This window comes from Silurus meridionalis, chromosome 16 (assembly GCF_014805685.1).
Source record: "Silurus meridionalis isolate SWU-2019-XX chromosome 16, ASM1480568v1, whole genome shotgun sequence".
NCBI lineage: Eukaryota > Metazoa > Chordata > Actinopteri > Siluriformes > Siluridae > Silurus > Silurus meridionalis.
In genome coordinates this window covers 972,501-994,724 of record NC_060899.1, presented here as the reverse complement: position 1 = coordinate 994,724, position 22,224 = coordinate 972,501, and the positions used below count along the sequence as shown (strand labels likewise).

The 22,224-nt window shown below is 38.9% G+C and overlaps 2 protein-coding genes across 4 annotated transcripts in view; one reads left to right on the top strand and one right to left on the bottom strand.

Annotated features, from left to right (window-relative positions):
• The window catches only part of LOC124398962 (nuclear receptor coactivator 3-like), a 42,029-nt gene extending 31,693 nt beyond the window's left edge, over positions 1-10,336 (top strand). For both annotated transcript variants that reach the window (XM_046869538.1, XM_046869537.1), the window contains exons 13-22: positions 46-157; positions 239-451; positions 602-704; positions 3,442-3,613; positions 3,758-4,093; positions 4,180-4,278; positions 4,363-4,573; positions 4,754-4,937; positions 7,575-7,713; positions 8,288-10,336. In XM_046869538.1, coding sequence (XP_046725494.1) covers positions 46-157; positions 239-451; positions 602-704; positions 3,442-3,613; positions 3,758-4,093; positions 4,180-4,278; positions 4,363-4,573; positions 4,754-4,937; positions 7,575-7,713; positions 8,288-8,299 — 1,581 coding nt within the window. In that variant the 3' untranslated portion in view covers positions 8,300-10,336. The remainder of the gene's footprint in view (positions 1-45; positions 158-238; positions 452-601; positions 705-3,441; positions 3,614-3,757; positions 4,094-4,179; positions 4,279-4,362; positions 4,574-4,753; positions 4,938-7,574; positions 7,714-8,287) is intronic.
• Positions 10,337-15,227: 4,891 nt separating this feature from the next.
• sgk2a (serum/glucocorticoid regulated kinase 2a) overlaps positions 15,228-22,224 on the bottom strand; it is a 10,451-nt gene continuing 3,454 nt past the window's right edge. The window contains exons 2-13 of one of the 2 annotated variants that reach the window (XM_046870123.1): positions 21,871-22,178; positions 21,715-21,767; positions 20,443-20,500; positions 20,177-20,260; positions 18,699-18,830; positions 18,415-18,527; positions 18,284-18,320; positions 17,900-17,986; positions 17,715-17,810; positions 17,464-17,619; positions 16,032-16,121; positions 15,228-15,900 (exon numbers count right to left, since the gene is read on the bottom strand). In XM_046870123.1, the coding sequence (XP_046726079.1) occupies positions 15,739-15,900; positions 16,032-16,121; positions 17,464-17,619; positions 17,715-17,810; positions 17,900-17,986; positions 18,284-18,320; positions 18,415-18,527; positions 18,699-18,830; positions 20,177-20,260; positions 20,443-20,500; positions 21,715-21,767; positions 21,871-21,888 (1,086 nt within the window). In that variant the 5' untranslated portion in view covers positions 21,889-22,178 and the 3' untranslated portion in view covers positions 15,228-15,738. The remainder of the gene's footprint in view (positions 15,901-16,031; positions 16,122-17,463; positions 17,620-17,714; positions 17,811-17,899; positions 17,987-18,283; positions 18,321-18,414; positions 18,528-18,698; positions 18,831-20,176; positions 20,261-20,442; positions 20,501-21,714; positions 21,768-21,870; positions 22,179-22,224) is intronic. The other variant, XM_046870124.1, reaches the window with a different exon arrangement.

Here is a 22,224-nt window from a genome sequence, read left to right as displayed (position 1 = left end):
CTAAAGATATTATTCCTAATAAAGCTCTGTTTTCTCTTCGTGTAGCTGGACACCATCCTCGGAGGTCTGAGGGGCTCTGGAGCAGAGTTCCCAGAGCAGGGAGAGGCAGGAGCAGTTCCTGATGGAGGGAACAAACCTCATTCATTCTCTGATGATGGTAAATTCTGGAATCTGCTTTCTTCCTATTAATGAATCTTGACGATATATGAACATTGGTGCACATTTCAATATCCTTCAGGTTTAATGAGCAGAGGAATGGGAATGCCGGAGCGCTCGCCCATGGGTTCGTCCGGAGACTGGGGAATGCCGCGGTCCACCGGGAGCCCCTCCATGATGCGTCCTTCTGTCGACACCTACAGCTCCAAGGGTATGATGGGAGGATCCATGGTGAACAGGTCCAACAGTGTTCCAGGTTCCAGGTCCATGCTGCAGCAACAGCTCATGGATATGGGTATGAAGGGATATAATATAAGTCCTCATCCAATTATTTATGCATTCAGACATAAAATCAGTGTGTGTGTGTGTGTGTGTGTGTGTGTGTGTGTGTGTGTGTGTGTGTGTGTGTGTGTGTGTGTGTGTGTGTGTGTGTTTTACTCTACAGGCCCCGGTGATATGAGCATGACCATGGGGCCGTTCAGCCAGCAGACGTGTCCAGACAGTCAGTCACCATCCTGGACAGAGAACATGATGGGGATGGACAACAGGTCATTTATCCTTCTGTACACCATGATCACAAAAATACACTACTGAGTCGGCGTGAACATATCAATTTATATTTATTACTGGTGCAACAGATCACAAAACTTACGGTTCGGATCGCATTAGGTTCTTTAAGATACGGATCGGATCGTTTTTTTGGATGCAAAAAAAAAAAAAATGAGGAGACAAATCAAATATAATTTACATTCTATTTATTACAGGAAATGTTTTGGTAAGAAAATGCTCCTGTACGTGCAGTGTGAAAAATCTATCCATCCATCCATCCATCCATCCATCCATCCATCCATCCATCCATCCATCCATCCATCCATCCGTCTCCACCCCCCACCCCTGTCCTCTACATCTGCCTCTTTCACACCAACTACCTGCATGTCTTCCCTCACCACATCCATAAACCTCCTCCTTGTTCTTCCTCTTTTTCTCCTTCCTGGTGTCTCCATCCTCAGCATTCTCCTACTGATATACCCCATGTCCCTCCTCTGCACATGTCCAAACCATCTCAATCTCACCTCCCTCACCTTGTCTCTAAAACGTCCTACATGCACTGTCCCTCTAATAAACTCATTTCTAATCCTGTCCATCGTCGTCATTCCCAACAAACATCTCAACATCTTCAGCTCTGCTACCTCCAGCTCCACCTCCTGTCTTTTACTCAATGCCACTGTCTCTAATCCATACAACATCTCAGGTCTCACCACAGTCCTATAAACTTTCCCTTTTACTCTCACAGATACTCTTCTATCACTAATCACTCCTGCTATCACTCTTCTCCACCCACTCCACCCTGCCTGCACTCTTTTCTTCACTTCTCTAACACACTCTCCATTACTTTACACTGTTGACCCCAGGTACCTGAACTCCTCCACCTTCTCCACCCCTTCTCCCTGCAACCGCACCCCTCCACTGCCCTCCCTCTCATTCACACACATGTACTCTGTCTTACTCCTACTGACTTTCATTCCCCTTCTCTCCAGCACGTACCTCCACCTCTCCAGGATCTTCTCCACCTGCTCCCTACTCTCACCACAAATCACAATATCATCCACAAACATCATAGTCCATGGAGACTCCTGTCTGACCTCGTCCTTCAACCTGTCCATCACCACTGCAAACAGGAAAGGGCTCAGAGCCGATCCTTGATGCAGTTCAACCTCCACCTTGAACCAGTCTGTCGTTCCTACTGCACACTTCACTGCTGTCACACTGTCCTCATACATGTCCTGCACCACCCTCACATACTTCTCTACTCTACTGCTGCTCACAGATGGTCACCTCTTCTCTCAGCCTGGCTTCCACTACTCTTTCCGATAACTTCATGGTGTGACTGATCCCCTGTAGTTACTGCAGGTCTGCACATCTCACCCGGGCCTCGACCGATCCGCTATGAAATTCTGATCTGCATATTTGATTTGGCACGTTTTATGCTGGATGTCATTCATAACAAAACCCTCCACATTTATCCGGGGTTGAGGCCGACACTTAGAGTCACCTGACCTGTGTAACACTGATGACTGGGTTTTATATATTTATATATTAGGGCTATCAATCAATTAAAATATTTAATCACACATTAATCTGTTCTACATGTACCTTAAATTAAAACCTTTAAGTGTTTAATACTCAGGACAAATATTGATGCTTTATGCAAATGTATGTTTATTATAAGTGAAACCAATCTCAACATGAAGACTAAATATTCTCGTAAATGTTTTAAAGTAATTGTGGTGTTTTAAATCACGTAAATCATCAGGACACCAAACAAAAATTTTGCTGTGTTTCCACACGGACGGTTTTAATTGCCGGATCTGTGCATTCTGGAAGTTTTTTGGTCTGGTGAATGGGGATATGAGTCTCTGATCCCATCTGAAAACGTTATTTATGCATCTGTACAGGTTAAATAATTTGCACTAAACAGTGTGTAAAAATGTTTAAATGTCACTACAGATGCGGCTTCGGTTTCCTCTGTATTGCAAGATGAATTTTGTTGATACTGTTTTGCTTGGTAACAGCCAAAATGTCTATTATTCTAATGGACTGATTAAATGTAAGATTTAAAAGATGATGCACAGTTTTAGGGAGAAAAATGCCTTTATAAAGGTACAAAATGCCCATAAAAGGTAAAACTCTATTTAAACGTACTGGAAAAGATTTACGTGTGACAGACATTTACGAGGCAGCTGTCCATGGTCCTTAAGGTACCAACACATCTAAATCGTCTAATTATTGTTATAAAATCCACAAAAAATATATGGAGATATTTTTTTTTGTCAATATCACACCCCCCTACTGCTGAGTGACCTACATTGTACCTGATGTGGACACGTTTTTTACACATTAAACACACACATAGTAAGTTCAAAAAAAATTTATAAACACCATCCAGAGAAGATACGTCAAGATATCTCTTATAGCAAGAATTTAATGTTTTATATATAAGAGCAAAACTTCTTCAAATTATCTCTCAAACCATGCACGTTTTTTTTTTTTTTAACAAAAGAACAAATCAGAGTAGCAAAATAAATTCTCATGTTCTCGTTAAAGTCTCGCACGTTCCCACACGACGCGATTCTATAATCTTTATTTAGTATCTCACAGCTCTATTTATGTTACAGGTTAATATTTTATATCATTAATATTTAGCAGAACCTGATTTAAATAAAAGAAATATTATGCATGCATGGAATTTACACTGTGTGTGTGTGTGTGTGTGTGTGTGTGTAGGCGTCAGTTTGGGAACGCCCTGGACGAGTTGTTGATTCCTCCCTCGACCTCTGAGGGTCAGAGTGATGAGAGAGCTCTGTTAGATCAGCTCGACTCTCTGCTCAACAACACTGACGTTCTGGCTCTGGAGGAGATCGACCGTGCCCTGGGAATCCCTGACATCATCAGCCAGGTGTGTGTGTCCATGCTTCTGTCCAGAAACTATCCTAGCTTCTGTTATGGAACATCAACCAACACCTTCTGGCCAATCACGATCCAGAATTCCACATCATTAACCATCAAGGCCCTTTGTGTTCTCCTTGTGTTTCTGCTGTAGGGTCAGGGTGGAGATCTGCAGTCCGACCCATTCCCCACTCAGGACCCGTCCATAGTGATGGAGCAGAAGCCCATGTACCCCCAGAGTTACCCTGGACCCACATCCATGCCCATGCCTGCCGGTTACGGTGCCAATCCCATGCAGGGTGCTCCTCCTTCTACACCCTACAGCCCCATGCTCAACCAGATGGGGCAGCAAGGTAACTACCCCGGGATGGGCGGCATGGGGCCCATGGGGGGCATGGGGCATCCTCGCGCCGCTATGATGAGACCCAGGATGATGAGCGCCACCAAACCTACACGCATGCAGCTGCAGCAAAGGCTACAAGGACAGCAGGTAACACTCACAAACACACACACACACACACACACACACACACACTGCATTTCTGTAAAGCCCTGAAACTGAACGTCTGTCCTCAGTTTATGAGCCAGGCTCGGCAGGGGATGGGGATGAAGATGGAGAACCCTGGTGGAGGTGGAGGCATGAGGCCAGGCATGCAGCCAGGAATGGGAGGGCAGGTACACACACCAAGATCTGTCCACTCTAACTACTTCTAAATCCTTCAGGATCCTCAGACCCTGGTCTTTGTCTCTCCATGTTAGCCGGGTTTCCTGAACGCTCAGATGATGGCTCAGCGTAACCGAGAGATGCAGATGAGGAGGCACAGGATGATGATGTTGATGCAGCAGCAGGCAGCAGGTGGAGGTTTCAGTCCTCCCCCCAATGTCACAGCCCCCACGGTAATGGAGGGCATGGGGGGCCCGGGGATGGGCCAGCCGGGAGGGCAGCAGTTTAGCTACGGAGGAAACTATGGTGAGGAACGGATGCGGGCAGGGTTTAGTAATAAGTTAATACAGAAGAGCACCAGATGTTTCTTTTAAGTTTCACAAAACTGCTCTTTTATGAGCTGGGTTTAAAAGATCAAACGATTTGGGTGTATATAGATTTGTATATAGAGAGATTTTAAACATGAAGCTTTCTCCCCCTCTGCAGGAATGGGTCAGCAGGGTGACCCGTCTTTTGCCCCCGCCGGAGGTCCAAGCCCACCCAGCGCCATGATGCCAGGCCGCATGGGGCCTCCACAGAATCCCATGATGCAACAGCACCCCCAGGGCGGCCCCATGTACCAGAGTCCCGACATGAAGGGCTGGCCTCAGGGAGGAATGACACGCAACAGGTGAAACATCTTCAACATCACATTCCTTATGATCTCTAGTCTTTTAACATCACGTGTGTCACCTCATACATCGTTCTGAAAAACTGCACATCTGGTAATAACTGTAGGTCGAACGATATATCGGTTTTGCTGATCTATTAACTCAGATAGTAGATTAATGGGACTATTGTCAAAAATCCATACTGATTTGAGCTCAGATCAGAGCTGCACAGGTTGTTGCTGGGATCCTCTTCCACGCCCCCATAATGACATCACAGAGCTGCTGGATGTTACACACATGGAGCTTCTCCACTTTCTGCTTGAGGATTCCCACGTGTTCAATAAGGTTCAGGTCTGGAGACATACTTTCATCACACCTTCAGCTTCAGCAAGGCAGTTGTCATCTTGGTGGTGTGTTTGGGGTCGTTATCATGTTAAAAAACTGCTGTTCGGCTCAGTTTCTGAAGGAGGAGCATAATTGTTCTGCTTCAGAATCTCACAGTACGTGTTGGATCCATGTTTCCCTCAATAAACCGCAGCTCCACAGTACCAGCAGCACTCATGCAGCCCCAGACCATGATGATACCACCACCATGCATAACTGTAGGCAAGACACAATTTTCTTGGTTCTTCTCACCAGGGCATCACCACACATGCTGGACACCATCTGAGCCAAACAAGTTTATCTTCTTCTCATCAGACCACAGGGCATGGTTCCATAATTCATGCTCTTGATCAGGTCGTCTTCAGCAAACTGTTTGTGGGTTTTCTAATGAGCAGCTTCAGAAGAGGCTCCTTCTGGGACGACGGTCTGCAAACCGACGTTGCGGTGTGTGGCGTATGTTCTGAGCACTGACAAGTGGATCTTCTGCTTCTGCTGCAACGCTGCAGCACTCATGCGTCGGTTTTTTGAAGCAGCTTCTGCACCCTGGTGAGGTCTGTTCTGAGTGGAACCCAACTTGGAGAACCTCTGTATGACCCTGAACACTGTACTGTAACTCAGTTTCAGGGTGATACTGATCTTCTTACAGCCTCGACATCTTAGTGGAGATCAACAATTTTAATTCTCAAATCCTCAGAGACTCTTTAGCATGAGGTCCATGAAGAAAATCCAGTGGTCAGTATGAGAGAATCGTCTCAAAGCACCAGATTGAAACTGCTCTAATAGAAGATACACACATTTGTATTGTTCTGAAAAGCAGACAAGAACATGAACATGATGAAAAGAACATGTGGATTTACATGTTTACATCACATACAGCTGTTATCACTGAGGGTGTATTTACTTTAGGTACAGTTATTTAGACAATAGTGTGTGTGTGTGTGTGTGTGTGTGTGTGTGTGTGTGTTATTATTTTAGAGGACAGTAAATCAGTACTAAAACACAAACTGCACACTGAGACTCTAAAATAGATCTGTTTTATTCCTGTAGTTTTATCAGAAGAAACTAAAGTAGTTGCTGAAATACTTTATTTATTTGGACTGTTACTTTTTGTTTCAGTTTGAATGCGTCTTTTATTTTCCTTAATATTTATTAATATAATTATTATACTTATTTCCCTTTTTTTTATTTTTGTAATTAAGTTCAGGAGTATTTGATATGGAGTTTTCTGTCCATTTAACCAAACTAGAAATCAGTAAAAGTCCAATAACAACCAAAAATCATGATACAGTTAAAATCCCAGAGATCACATTAGTCATGCTGATGATCTGAACATAAACATAAACATAAACATGCGCCATGTGATTGACTGTTCAGAGAAAAGCAAATTCACAGTAAGCGGATCAGCGTGATGTGTTTGTGTAGTTAAAGTGTTTGTGTGTTTGTGTAGTTAAAGTGTTTGTGTGTTTGTGTGTTAGTGTAGTTAAAGTGTTTGTGTGTTTGTGTGTTAGTGTAGTTGAAGTGATGTGTTTGTGTAGTTAGTGTTTGTGTAGTTAAAGTGTTTGTGTAGTTAAAGTGATGTTTGTGTAGTTGAAGTAATGTGTTTGTGTAGTTAGTGTTTGTGTGTTTGTGTGTTTGTGTAGTTAAAGTGATGTTTATGTAGTTAAAGTGTTTGTGTAGTTGAAGTAATGTTTGTGTAGTTAGTGTTTGTGTGTTTGTGTAGTTAAAGTGATGTTTGTGTAGATAAAGTGATGTGTTTGTGTAGTTAAAGTGTTTGTGTGTTGTGTAGTTAAAGTGATGTTTGTGTGTTGTGTAGTTAAAGTGATGTTTATTAGTTAAAGTGTTTATGTAGTTAAAGTGATGTGTTTGTGTAGTTAAAGTGATGTTTGTGTGTTTGTGTGTTTATTATTAGTTAAAGTGATGTTTGTGTGTTTATTAGTTAAAGTGTTTGTGTGTTTATGTGTAGTTAGTGTTTGTGTGTTTGTGTAGTTAAAGTGATGTTTGTGTGTTTGTGTAGTTAGTGTTGTGTGTTTGTGTAGTTAAAGTGATGTTTATGTAGTTAGTGTTTGTGTGTTAGTGTAGTTAAAGTGTGTTTGTGTAGTTAAAGTGTTTGTGTGTTTGTGTAGTTAAAGTGTTTGTGTGTTTGTGTAGTTAGTGTTTGTGTGTTTGTGTAGTTAAAGTGTTTGTGTGTTTGTGTAGTTAAAGTGATGTGTTTGTGTAGTTAAAGTGATGTTTGTGTGTTTGTGTAGTTAAAGTGTTTGTGTGTTTGTGTGTAGTTCGTACCCACAGCAGGCGTTTACTCAGCAGGGCTCCGCTGCTCCGTACGGCACCATGATGATGAACAGTGTGAACGCAGGTCACATGGGACAGATGAACATGGGCATGATGGGAAGAATGCAGATGGGTCCGGACCAGGTGAGTGGTGTCACCTGCTGGCGTGCGTGCGCGCGTGCGTGCGTGCGTGCGTGTGTTCTAAATTATGCTTTTAATCGTACAGTATGGGGTTTTTTTTATGCTTCTGGAAAGATTTTTATATATATATATACTGTAAATAAATTTTTTTAATTCTTTACTTGTGGACGTGTTATGTGCATTTTTTTTTTTTTCAATTAATTAATAATCATTTAATCTGAGCTGTAATTCTTTTTTTTTTTTTTTACTTTTAATATTATTTCATCAATCAATAACTTGATTATTTTATAATACCTAAAGTTTGTTGCTTTCATTTTTATTAATTATTTATTCTTACATTATTTTTTCAATTAAATTCTTATTTTTTACAGCCCAGGAAAAATAATTAAGACTAAATATTATATACAAATTTAAATAAATAAATTCATGATAAAGGATTAAATGATTTAACATTAAAACTTCATCATGAATTTATTTATTTAAATTTTTACTGAAATGAAATGAATTACCAATGAAAACAGTAATTCTATTTCATGTTTCAGTAATAGATGATGAATTTCTTGTCATTTTATTTCAGAAATATTTATGAAGGGGACGGAGGGACGGCTGTCACCATGGCGACACTGTGAAGCAAAAACAAACGTTATACACACCTGAGTGGTCAGATGTGACGTGTAAAACTAATTGTAACACAGTGTAAATACACACACACACACACACACACACACACACACATTTAAACATATAACAGGTTTGTCCACATCCTCTATATCTGTCTTTGTCCTTGAACATTTCTTCATGCGTTTTCTATCATCAAAAGATCAAAACCGAACAAATGAGCTGTTTAGAGGAACAGAAAGATGACCAACACACACACACACACACACACTGATATTTTTGCGAATGTATATCTTGTCGTGTTGACCATCTTGGATGTAAGACCACCTTCTGTCCTGTTGAAGGGATGATGATGATGATGAAGATGAAGCTGTGGTTGCACTTTAGCGCTGTTTTTCACGCCGTCCGGAGCGTCGCGATGTTTATTTCCCACTCGGGATTGTTTTTGGTTTTTTTTGCCTTACCGGAGAAACACGAACACGGACCTTCACTGCGTTCCTCAGATTTGAGGAACATGAGAACAGCGAGCACAGATGATCTGCTCACCGCAGGTCCAAGCAATAAACCTCGTTCCACTGAAGTTCTCGCCGTGAAGCTCCTGCGGCGTCAGAAATAGAGTTCGAGCTCACGTTCACTTCTGCGTGTTTTTTTCTCCTCTGGTTTGTAAATACGGTGCACGTGTACGTAAATCTACTTTCACACCGCTTTTGCACAACAGAATCACGGCAGGAGTTCGAGGGCAGCGTGTTCACGTACTTCAACTTACGGCAGCATGAGGGTGTGTGTTTTTACCCCCATAGCAAAAAGCTACTTTTTTTTTTTTTTTTTTTTAAACCAAGCACTTTTTGTCTAGAATATATTTTATTCATGAACTCGTTCCTGAAAAATCATCAGCTTCCTGCGTTTCAGGTTCAATTTAAGGTGTAAATGTTTCAGTGAGACGAAAAACTTTATGATGAATGCTTTGATTTTATGTTGGAAATTCACAGGACGATAATCACAAAAATATCAAATCAATCAAATCGCTTCATGTTCATTTCGGCAAAATTCGTAGCTGACCATGTTTTTTTTTTTTAAATGTAGCAATTTTTTTTTTCTTCTTTGATGTAATTTATACCAGTTTTCGGCGTAACATTGAATTCATTGATATTCTCTTATAGATTTTTATGTTGACTGTATTTTTATTTCATGTAAATTATTTGTATCTGTTTTTTTATTACTTTCATAATACAAGAAACATCAGCGTTTAAAAATCTCTTCCTGTTCTCTTAAAAACGTATAAATATAAATAATTTTCACTCAAAATCTCGTAGCAAATTTCAAGGAATGGTTTATGATGTCAAGATTTATACCGGTTTATCACATTTCGATTTTTTTCAAAAATATATATCTAGATCTTCTTATATTTCTTACGTTTTCAAATATTTTGTGTAAATTATTTTTACTTGTATACAGACCGATTCGTCATTTACGCTTTTTTTTCTTCTTGTTGTTTTTGTTCATTTATATTTAAAACTTTTTTCCAAAGATCTGATTGTTTGATGTTTATTGTTTGATGTTTCTGATGTAGCGATGTGGTTTTTACCTACAGATTTAATTAACATTATATACATTTTGTTTCCGTTAGACATCGACTTCATGCTCTAAATGTTCGGATGAGGATGTAAAAGTCTGTTAATATTAGATTCACTTTAAAGCTCGGCTCCGGGAATCATCTCAGATTTGGAGTTTTAGTTTGTAAATGAGTTTTTCAGATCATCAGAAATCAGAGCCCCTGCAGAACTTATTTCTGGTTGTTTAAAAAAAGAGAGAGGAAAAAAAAAAATACACTTAATGTTAAAATATCTCTGTGCAATCTCTGTTTCGCAACGGAAAGTGATGGATTTTTAAAAACGTGACGAGGGGGAGGTCCTACACGTCTGTTCTCCGGGTCAGGATGTAAATTAGTTCATTTACCAGCTTTCTTGATGTTAATATTGATGTAAATACAAATTTCTATTTAAACGTTTACGCTTTTGTGATTTCTGACTCCTTTTTTGGAAACTTGAAGATAAACCTTTATTTTATGTTGTAGGATCAAAACCACTGACTTCAGAGTTTCAGTTATTTCTCTTTACCAGTGATGTCATACTTTTTATCTATTTTTTAAAATATTGTCCTAATTATTATTATTTTTTAAATATTGTGGTTTTATGTTGGAGAGAAATTCAAAAGATTTTCGTGAGAAAAACGTACATCTTCACCCCTGATTGTTCCAAAGTGCTGAAACTGAAGACTCCTTCTGTTAATCTTCTGATCATCTCCTTACAGAACTCTGCCATCACAAATATCACCGTCTGCAAGGAAATGAAAGTAGCTCATTTCGACCAGAATTTGGAAACTAATGAAGGAAAATAAAGTCCTGAGTGTTCATTGGCTCCAGTTTCCAAAATTGAGCTTCGTTTAAAAATAGCATCAATAAAACTCATTAGAAAGTGGCGTTAGATCAGAGTTCCTAACTTTTATTTGTATCTAAATGGTGCTCTTTAGTTCGTCTCTTGTGAACTGCAGTAGGATCATCTCGGGAGAGATTCCGGCTCTAATCAGCGAGCATGAACCGTGGTTTCTTTTCTCCATGCCTGCGATGTCCTGGTGGAATTTCTCCCAATGTTCAACACTCACCCACAGTGAGGGAACAATCATCACCTGTTTCGCATCCAAAATATGTTATGCTTTTTTCCATCATTGCTCTCATACTGCACTTTTGAGATGCAAATGTAGCAGAAGTGATCTCGTTGTTTACACAGTTGGAAATGTTGGACAATGACGCTTTCGCAAGTCACCAAATGAACCTGAATGATGTGTAGATCTGACCAAGGGAAATGTACTCTGGAATAAAAGACCAGTCTTTAGAGTTACACTGCTCGGGTCACTCTCAGCGCCGGTCCCAACGTACAAGAGTGATGGCATTTTTTCCAGAATAGGATGGAGAGAGACGTCCTTTTTCTGGACCAGGAAATAGCGAGAGTAAAAGCCGTGATTCCTGATCTGAAGATGTGTCCTCCTGAAGACAAGTAGTGCGGTCTGATAACCAGAGAGCTGTGAGGTAGGATGTACAGAAGTCACGAGAAGCGAATGTCCCCTGAGGACAGGTAGCGCATGCAGGTGCCTCATGCACTCGGGTAAAGGGCGTTCCCTGACCTGCTATTGGGCACGGACTTCTGTCTGTCAGCCAGACCTGGTGCAATTGGATGCTTCTGCGGAGGTCAGGTACGGCTGCCCTTCCATAGGTGGATCTCAAACACAAGATGATGAAGGAGAACAGTCAAAAGATTGAGAAGTTGCCGTGGCAGTTCATACTGGCAAATTTTGCTCGTGTGTGCAAACACGGAATTCAATCCCCTGCTGATAAAATCAGAAAATCCATTTATAGAATCCAGATTTTATCACTGTGGTCAAATTTGATTGATTTATAACAAAGAAATTGTCTTAATTACATCATTAACAATACTTTCTATTAATCAACATGGTGCTTAGTGTGTCAGATGTTAAGCTCCGCCCCCTTCCCTGTCACTCACCTGGATATTTCTGTGGATTTTCTCGACACCTTTCCACTGTATCTAGAGTTAAGCTTCCTGCTGGTAAAACTGCTTTAATATAGAACAATTAGAACTATGATGTTATATATGCATTATTGTCTGTATATTTTTATATATTGTCAAATCTTTCAAAAAGATTTATGCATCATAACAAACATACTTTGCAATTAAAATCACAATTTGTTCAATTGTTCACTTTTTTATTTTTTTTGCGGTTTCATAAAATCTTTTCATTTTACTATCAGCTGGACTTTTATACATTTCCATCAACTTCAGATTTTTATTTAATTCAACTGTAATGTAGTTATAATATTTTTAAATTTAATATTTTATCTTTGATGTTTTTAACCATGTTTATTATTATTGATCAAAATGATTTGATTCATCAATAATTGACGGACCCCCTGCAGTACGGCCGCAGACCCCTGACCCACGTTCTAACTATCACTGAAGTACTCGAAGGCCTTAAACTAAACAAATCCTGAACTGATCTACTGCACCTCCGGGGAAGTGGTGGCTTAGTGGGTATGATTGTGGACTTCTGATTGAAAGGTCATGAGTTCAAATCCCAGCACAATCAAACTGCCTTTAATGGGCCCTTGAGGAAGGCCCTCACCCCCATCTTCTCAGTTGAATAAAACAATTGGCAAAGCTATTGTTAGAAAAGTGTTTAGAAAGTGTTCAGTAGAAACTCCAGTTTAAAATAAGAGTTAATTACTTTGATACCTAAACCTGAAAAAGAGACTCTTTTGATTGATTATTAAAAACCCACCTGTTTTCTCACTAATGATTAGAAAATATTAGTTAGGATTTTGGCTAATAAAACCTTAACATGCTTAGATATGATTCATCTTTCTGGAAAATTATTTAGAAAATCTTCTAGATACCTTTTTCTAGATTCCAGCTGTCCTGAGGAGTTTGCCCTGATTGCCTTGTTTCTTCTTACTCGTTTCTTTTGGCTGCACAAATTCTCCCTTCGTTAAGTGACATATCCAGGTGTAATTATATGTAAAGCTGAGAAAGTAAAGTTGAGTTCTGACCCAGTTGTCATCTGGAGTGATCTCTATCATGGAATAATCTACCCAGTCACTGCATCTAAATCCTACTAAACTGATCTGAGATGAACTTCATCACAAGACAGAAATCTCCAACTAGTGAAGAACATCTTTGGTGAGTTTTAGCAGAGGCACAGCAAAGAGTTTCAGCTGAACGTTCGGGGAAATGAAGTGTCCGGATGCTGAAAGTTTAAAGCGGTTCTTCATGCTAAAGGAGGATTTTTCAATTAAAATAAAGTGGAACATCTGGACATTTTAGATTTATTTGCTCAAAGGAAATCTTTGTAACATTACTAGATTGAGTTGCATAGAAACAAAAGCAACATGTCTCAAAACAAGGTTTTTGCAGCTTTTGGGGTTTGTTGGAGTATTTGATTGATTATTTATTTATTTATTTATTTTATTTATTTATTTATTTATTTAATAATTATAATGGTCTATTTGGTTCAATGGCTTAGAGAATGTTGGACTGGCCTCCTGGAGAAGTGTGTGGTCACTCATTAGCTCTGTGTGTAAACTTTTCTAATTTTACCTTCTGTATTTCTGTACTTCAGCCTCGGAGTGTTTAGATGATTGTCCAACAGGGGGCAATGTCGCTGACATTTTTCTTATTACACAGCACAAGGTGTGTGTTAAATCAGTGTGAATCTGATGGAAATGAGGAATTTAAGAAAGGGTAATGAAATACTTCCAGTTAAAAAATTTCTGATTTATTAAAATATTAAGTTCTAAATGAATAATATCAAATAAATACAAAAATAGAGAAAATAAATGTGTAGTAGTGTTAGTGATTTTGTTTTCATTTACTTTCATTAATCGAAATGTTTGTTTGTTGTTGCTTTAAATGTATAAAATGTATTTTTATTCGAGGAAATCATAAATGTAGATGAATAAAGAGTAATATAAAATCCTGCATTAGGGGGCGCCCTCCACTCTTGGAGAAGCACTGTTTTACTGTAAACACGTACATTACAGTGAAATTCTTTTCTTTGCATAATCTCAGAGATGTTTGGAAGCTGGGAGTGAGAGCACAAAGGTCAGCCATGGTACAGTGTCCCTGGAGCACAGAGGGTTAAGGGCCTTGCTCAAGGGCCCACAAGTGGCAGATTGGCAATACTAGATCTTTAACCCATGACCTTCTGATATTTAACCCAGAGCCGGAACCATTTAACCCACTTGCTCTGAACTTTCTTATTTCTATTTACTTACCTACTTTCTTTGTTCTTTCTTTTCTTCCTGTGCTTAAAGTGATTTAAATATGTATTTAAATATGTAAATATATGTAAATGTACAGTATGTAATAGATGTGGATAAATGTAGAGTTAATGAATATAAAGTGTAAAATGTTCCCTCGGCCGTAGCTGGTGTTTCTCTCTGCTGGTGTTTGGCTCATGCCCTGATGATTTCTGACTCGGTTCCCCTTCACACATTAAAGATTTTGCTGGTACCCTGTGTGACGCAACACCAGCAGTGTGAGAACTTTTCCACTACTTACACAAGTGTCTGAAACACATTTCCAAAGTGGACGGATGAAGAAACAACCTCAGTCTTTTAGAGTCTGAACTGAAATGATGTTATTGTGTGTTAAACGCATAAAGAGTGTAATTTTATTTGCTCATAGATACAATTAGAGAAGATCCAGAGGCTGAAAACAGAAACATCTGAACTCTAAATACCAGTAATGAAACCTGACTGCAAAAAAAAAAAAGAAAATCCTGCACATTTCACAGGTTTATATCTACAGCTGTGGAACATCAGGATCAACTTCACACTTTCTCACCAGCTTTACTCGCTCTGTCTCTACTACTTCTTCTATTCTCTATCTTCACCTTACATGTTTTTCCCAGAAACCTGAGCTATAGAAGTGTAAAGGACATCTGACTTGTAGTTGAATGAATCTCCACAAAAAATCTAAAGGAACATCTTCCCAGAAGAGTGGAGCTACTGATCTTATGCCTTTTTTGGTGTCTTGTTAATTATTTATTTATTTATTTAAAATGGGGAAGTTATTGTTTGTGTTTCTGGTTGTTTTTTTTTTTGCAGAATTAGAACAGATGTGGTGAGTAGATGTTACAGGTCCTGAGAAAGGAGACATGGAACAGTTGTGGTGGATCAGGTGTACAGGTACAAGTACCAGGTGAAGCTCTTCAGCTTCAGTGACTGGTTTAAGAAGAATTCCTCCTCAGTTGAAGCTCCTCAATAACCCCAGTAGCAGGAAACGATTCTCTACGTAATTATAAAGAAAGGAAACATTGAGACCAGCAGGTGTTTGTTTACCAACGGCACGGTTTAATACTGCTACATCATCATCAGTACAACCTTCTAGAAATGATCTTCACCAATCATAAAACATCAACAAAACCAATACCAGATTAATATTTCCCTGATTACAGTATAATAATGTGGCGTGTTTCTCCTGCGAGCACGAAGTTCTCAGTGCTGGAGGGTTTCACAGTGTGTAAGCTTCAAGCAGGAACATTAGGACGTATCTAAAACACTTACACGATAAAAGATCTACTCGACTTCTTAACGTAGAACATTTCTGAAACATCGGAAACATTTCGGTGTTCAGTGCAGGTGTTTTTAAATGTGTGCTCTGAGTTTCAACCAAAAGCAGTGAAGAAACTGCAGTCAGTGCAAGGAGAAGAACGAAAACGTTTCTTCCAGGTCATTGGGCTCATCTGATGGTAGAAGAACGAGTCGCTGTGTTTTCCGAGTGGAATTTTCCATCTGCTCAGCAGAACAGAAGGAGATAAAATCTTGAGTCTGGACATCCCTCAGAGGAAGCTGTTCTCACTGGAGACATAGGAGAAACCACTAAAGGCGTTGGAGCTGCTGGTGGCCAGACTGGCGCCCAGCTCTGGAGTTCGGCCCACAGAGTTGGGCACCATCTCCCTGGTGAACTCTGGATCGATGTTCTGGAGGTCAGCTGGGCCTCTCTGGAGAAATGAAGAAACTACATCATGTGCTGAAACTGCTACAGCATGCAATCAGGAGTGGAGTTTTATTTGGAAAGAAAAATAAACGCTGTGTTTGTGATCATCTTCATAAATATTAACACGTTACGTACCACGTTCGGGTTGTACGGAGGAAGGAGACGTTTGTGGTAAAGATCATCCCAATTTATAGGGCTGAAGAAAATGTGATTTTTAATCTCCAGCTGAAAAACCAAAACAGTGAAGGTCACTTTAATCACCAGGACTAACGAGCAGCACGGCTGTGAAATTAATAAATTAATAAATAAATAAATAAATTCGCTATAAAGAGGAAACACGTTTTATTAAGTATATTTAACAGCTACGTTTCTCAGGATAAGAAGGTGATTTTAAACCTTTTTAAAATACTATAAATAAATAAAAAGATCAGAATAAATTAAAGATTTTAAGTTGTGTTAAGCAAAACGTCTTCTTCGACAGGAAGTAAATAAAACGGAGATCCAGTGTCTCCATTATTTCACTTCTGAATCTCCAACGAGGTCAAATTACCTGCTGATTGCCGGCAGTTACAGCAGTTTTGATTTCATCTGCTTTACTGATCATACGACAGTTTTAGTGCCACGTTAAATAAAATGAATAAACGATTACAAGAATTAAACTGCCGCAATACAAGAATAAATATTATGAGAAAAATCACGGAATTGCAAGAAATGTTCAGCTGTTTAACATCAAATGGATGTGGAGGATTTTACTAATTATAACTAATTTACTAATTATAACTAATTTACTAATTATAACTTTAACTGATTATCGAAATACCTGGTACATGAGTTCTAATTAGTAAATTAGTTAATTAATAAAATATTGATAATTAGTTACATAGTTATAATTAGTAAATTTGTTTTAATTAGTAAATTATTTATAATTAGTAAATGTTTAATTAGTAAATGGAGAATGCAGGGGTTCTGTTTTTATTTGATTCCAAAGTAAAAATCAGAGACTTTAAGGAATCAGCTCTGCTGTGCAGTCTGAAGGATTTCGCTGGTTACAGCTGCGTCTTATTGGAGGAGGTGATGATGTTTCTCAAAACACTATGAGGATGATGTTTAAAGAATTTAACCCTGAAGGAGTTGAAGGACGTCTCTGACTTCACCATGTTGTGGCATGTCGACTTTATTCTCGTTTTACTTTATTTATCTTCTGTATTTAATTCTTTACATTATTCTCGTATTGCTACGATTTTCATCTCGTAATCGTAGATTTATATATTTATTTTAATGTTTCAATAAAACGCCTTTGTATGATGATAATGAATCTAATCTAGAGAGCATCTGGTACTAGTTAGGACTAGTGGGAGTAACCAGACTTAAAGTTCTTGTGTGGCTGCAGATTTTCACTTCTGCTTGGTTTTAATGAAAACTTGGATCCAGACTGGCTCTTTCCAGATTTGGGGGATTTGTTGTTCTGGACACAGTGTGAGATTCTCATGAAAGCAGGATTAATTCTGATCCTTTAGAGAAATCATTTCTGTTATTTCAGAACCATTCAGGATTAGTGTTTACTCACAAAGTCAGCGATGACCCCTAACCGCCGGCGCTGATCTTTTTGCAGAAGTCCATCCAGCAGGTGGCACACCGCGTCTGATTTCCCAGGAGGTATCTGCAGGGGCTTGTGCAAGATGGCGTCGTACATCTCCGCTACATCACGGCGGTAGAACGGGGGCTGGAAGTGACACAGATGGTTATAGTCGCATTTCAAAACTTCTTTTCTGAATACTGGAAGATTTTTATAAATTTTTTTAAAGCAGTAGAACTTACAAGGCTGAAGAGCATCTCGAACAGCACGGCACCGAGGCACCACCAGTCCACCGTGCGGTCGTAAGGCTCCTTCCGAAGAACCTCTGGAGCAAGATACTGAAAAGAAATGAGGACATTTTACAATAATTACAAAAGAAAAAAAATTATAAATCCGAATTTTTCCCTCTTTCCCACATTCTCCTCACCTCTGGGGTTCCACAAAACGTAGTTGTGGTGGCTTCTGGTTCTAGACCTTCTTTACAGAGACCAAAATCAGTCAGCACCACATGACCCTAAAGAAATGATTTACTTATTAAAATTATTTCTTTATATTAATTTAAACAATAAGATGTCAGACAAAACATTATTTACATGTTTTTTTATTTATATAAAAAATATCAACAGAATTTTCAATATTTTGAAAAAGACAAATAAAAGCAGGTAGTTGATGAGCTGATTTGCATATTATGTGATATATAATTAAAAATACTGTAATATGCATGTAGCTCATATAATAACGTATCAGATTAAAGCACGTAAACGAGTCTATGATCATGTTTTGAGTTTGAGTTTGATTTGAGTTTCCGTACCTGTGCGTCCAGCAGGATGTTTTCTGGTTTCAGGTCCCTTAAAAGCAATCAAATTAATTGTCAGCTAAATAATGAATTTGAATAATTTATTAAAAATCGAATAAAGGCCAGTAGACGTCTGAGTCTCTGACCTGTAAATGATGTTGAGGGAATGCAGGTATCCGATGGCGCTCGCTACTTCCGCAGCGTAGAAACGTGCACGTGGTTCTGAAAAACAGCGTTCTCTCTGAAGGTGGAAGAACAGCTGGAGAAAAGGAGAGAAAAAGACAAACGTTTAGCAGGCGGGGTTTCGTTTATCAGGACGTGGATTTGTCTGGATAATAAACCGCATTATCTGTGTTTGAACTTTGTTTATGAAACACCTTCTACGATAAGGACACGTGTGTAAAGTGGTAATTCAGCGTTCGGGATCTACCTCTCCGCCGTTAACGTAGTCGAGGACGAAATAAAGCTTCTCCGAGGTCTGAAACGAGTAATGAAGGCCGACCAGGAAGGGGTGTTTCAGGCTCTTCAGCAGAACGTTTCTTTCTGCCATTATATTCTTTTGCTGGAAGATAAAAACAACATTTTAGATCCCAATGTAAAGACTTTCATGAAGCACAGCCTTCATTTGTGACACATACATTTACATTTACACCATTTTTCCCTGCATCCTTTTCCAGAGCCACTTCCCCATTCATACATCTCAGCAGAGGGTTCAGGGCCGTGCACACAGTGGAGCTTAGTGATGCTGGGATTTGAACTCACAACCTTCTGATCACTGAGCTTCCACCTCCAGCACAGGGAAATTCTTCTGTAAGGAACTAATCAGAATGTGTTTCTGTACTTCAGTAGTTTTTTATGTATTTTACTGAACTGTTTCCATTTGGGGAGATTTTTACCGAAACTTCACTACATTTCAAATATTTTACTTTTTAGTGAAATCAGTGGTTTATTTTTATTATTGAGGATAAAAACGTGACTGGTGAAACACGCAGCGAGTCACCAATCAGGATCGAGCGCACGCTCTGTTTTACACGTGTTCTGATCGGCGCTCGGTGCATCTACTGATCACCAACATACAGTTCAGCATCAGTTCAACATCAAGCAGAACATTTAGAGAGGAATAAATGATGAAGAAACTCCAGACTCGAACTCACCACCACACACACGTGACCTCATTTACACGTTTTATTAAAGAAGGTTTTGTGTTCATGATAATTATAATAGAAATCAATCAGTGTTTGAGTCTTTAATATCATTCTATTAATAGATCAGTGTGCTGAGAGTCACATTCGAGTCTTTTCACAGAAACTGAGGTGATTAAGTGAAGAGTCTTGTGATAAAAATGATCACAGGAACATTAGAGTTATAATAAATCACTACTTTGGAAACTGAAGAACATTTAAAGGTTAAAAACTTTTGTACTTTTACTTTCTCTCTCTCTCTCTCTCTCTCTCTCTCTCTCTCTCTCTCTCTCTCTCTCTCTCTCTCTCTCTCTCTCTCTCTCTCTCTAAAGTGAAATAAAACACTTTGTTATGTTTATAAGGAAACAGTGCTGTAAATGTGTAAATCCTCTGTTCTACAGACTGTGGGATGTAAAACTGTATTAAATATGACAATTTTATCTACAAAGTTCTGAAACTTGAGTCTCCTTCTGGACATTTTACATGAAAACTTTTCAGTTTTTTTTTTTTTTTTAGCTGTGAATAAGCCGTTACCATGGAAACGCTGTTTATGACTGTATTAAAATAAACAGTGAAACTGACTGGACTTGGCCAGGGTGTGAAGGCTATAAATTCTGGTACAAAGGACAGATTATTAGACGATTAGATTGGACTGAAAATAAGACGCAGGTTATTTCGGGTTTCCACTCTGGTACACATCAGGAAAACAAACGACATCATCACAAACCTCTTTTTTCTTTAAAATGACTTTTTTCTGCAGAACCTTCACGGCATAAAACTTCCCATCGGATTTCAGTTTAGCCAGAAGCACCTGCGATTAAAAAAAAAAAAAAAAGTTTTGTTTTGGCATCAGTTCAGCTTCATGGTGTGTGTGTTAAAAGGTGTAATATTTTTAGTCTTCTACAGTAAACCCCCAAAGATAAGAGAATAAACCAGGTCCAGTCGAGTCGCTGTGAAAAAGTTAATCATTTCTCAAGCAGTGTGAATTCTTACTTTGCCAAACGTTCCCTTTCCGATCACAGCGAGAAAGTCGAAGTCTGTGGGTTTGGCACTGAAAACAAACAAAACACAGAGTTAACAACACGCTTACGGCACAAAACAGCAGCAGGAACAACATGACTTTATTTATAAGAAGTGCAGATGATCAGTAATGTGTATAAATATATTAAACTCTTTATATGTCTATATAATCATCAATATAATGAAATGTCCAGTGGTGGATGAAGTTCACAGCGTGTAATAGAGTTAAAATAGAGATTCAGTAAAAGTGTTTATTTAAACTTTCACTTCAGTAAAAGTACAAAAGATTTTAACCTTCAAATGTTCTTCAGTTTCCAAAGTAGTGATTTATTATAACTCTAATGTTCCTGTGATCATTTTTATCACAAGATTCTTTAATAAAACGTGTAAATGAGGTCACGTGTGTGGTGGTGAGTTCGAGGCTGGAGTTTCTTCATCATTTATTCCTCTCTAAATGTTCTGCTTGATGTGGAACTGATGCTGAACTGTATGTTGGTGATCAGTAGATGCACCGAGCGCCGATCAGAACACGTGTAAAACGTTTTTATCCTCATTAATAAAAAGGAACTGATTGAAGAGTAAAAAGTAAAATGTATAATGTAGTGAAGTTTCAGTAAAAATGGAAACACTTCAGTAAAGTACGAGAAAAACGACATCAGTAACATTTACTTTATGAATGTTCACCGCTGGTCACGTCTGATAATAACAGGTTTGTATAATCAATAATAAATGATATGACGTATAATAAATTGCGTAATGTTGATAAACCAGGACACTGCATTGGAGAGACCGGGCGTCAGAAAGACAGCTTTGAGATATTAACGCAATCATGTTGTGTAACTCTGAACAGGACCGGGTAAAGTTGTGTTAGTACTCAAGCTTTATATCTCTCAAGGTCATTCATGTAAACACAATTTAAAAAGCTCAGAAAATGTCTATAAAATACCTGAAACTGAAGAAAGGAATTCTGTACGTAAACGTATTTACACTGATTATAGTTTATTAAAACACAAAAACTGCGATAATGCAAAAAAAAAAAAAAGTGTAATTAATATTTCACGATGCTAAAGTTATAACATGATATCATTCAGCACTGATTTAACCCTAAACCTTTTACCCCAAACCCCTAAACCCTTCAAACTCTTTATTTATTCTCTAAATGTTGTGTGTGAATTTAAAGAGAAACACCAGTGATGCTGCTGCACCTCCATCAAACCCTCCAAAAGTCTTAATAACAAAACTCACTGAGGATTCGCAGATGCTCCCAGATTCACGTCACTCTGTGACCCTGTCGGTGACTGAAACACACACACACACACACACACACACACACACACAGGTTATAATTAAACCCTTATTCCTAATAAAATCTCACAAACGTTTCACAGTGTAAAGACTCACCTGCATGTAGTGTGCCATCTCTCCGTCCCATTCCGGAGTGAGAGCTGCTCACTGAGAACGTTCTGACCTGTGTGTGTGTGTGTGTGTGTGTGTGTGTGTGTTTGAAAGGCAAATGGTTCAGGTTTGATGACTTGACTGCTATGTTGCGTGTGTTCTGCTGGGGATAGAGGCGGCTCTGTTAAACAGGATCTGCAGGTTACAGGCCGCTGAGAATCAACGGCGTGAAGGACAGTATCACACGGCTGCTGAGATCAGGTGTACACACTAAACACATCACACTCGTGCCACAGGTGGCGTTTAGTTTCCTGCTGTGTTTCACAAAACACACAAAACTCAGATAACTGCTACACAGAA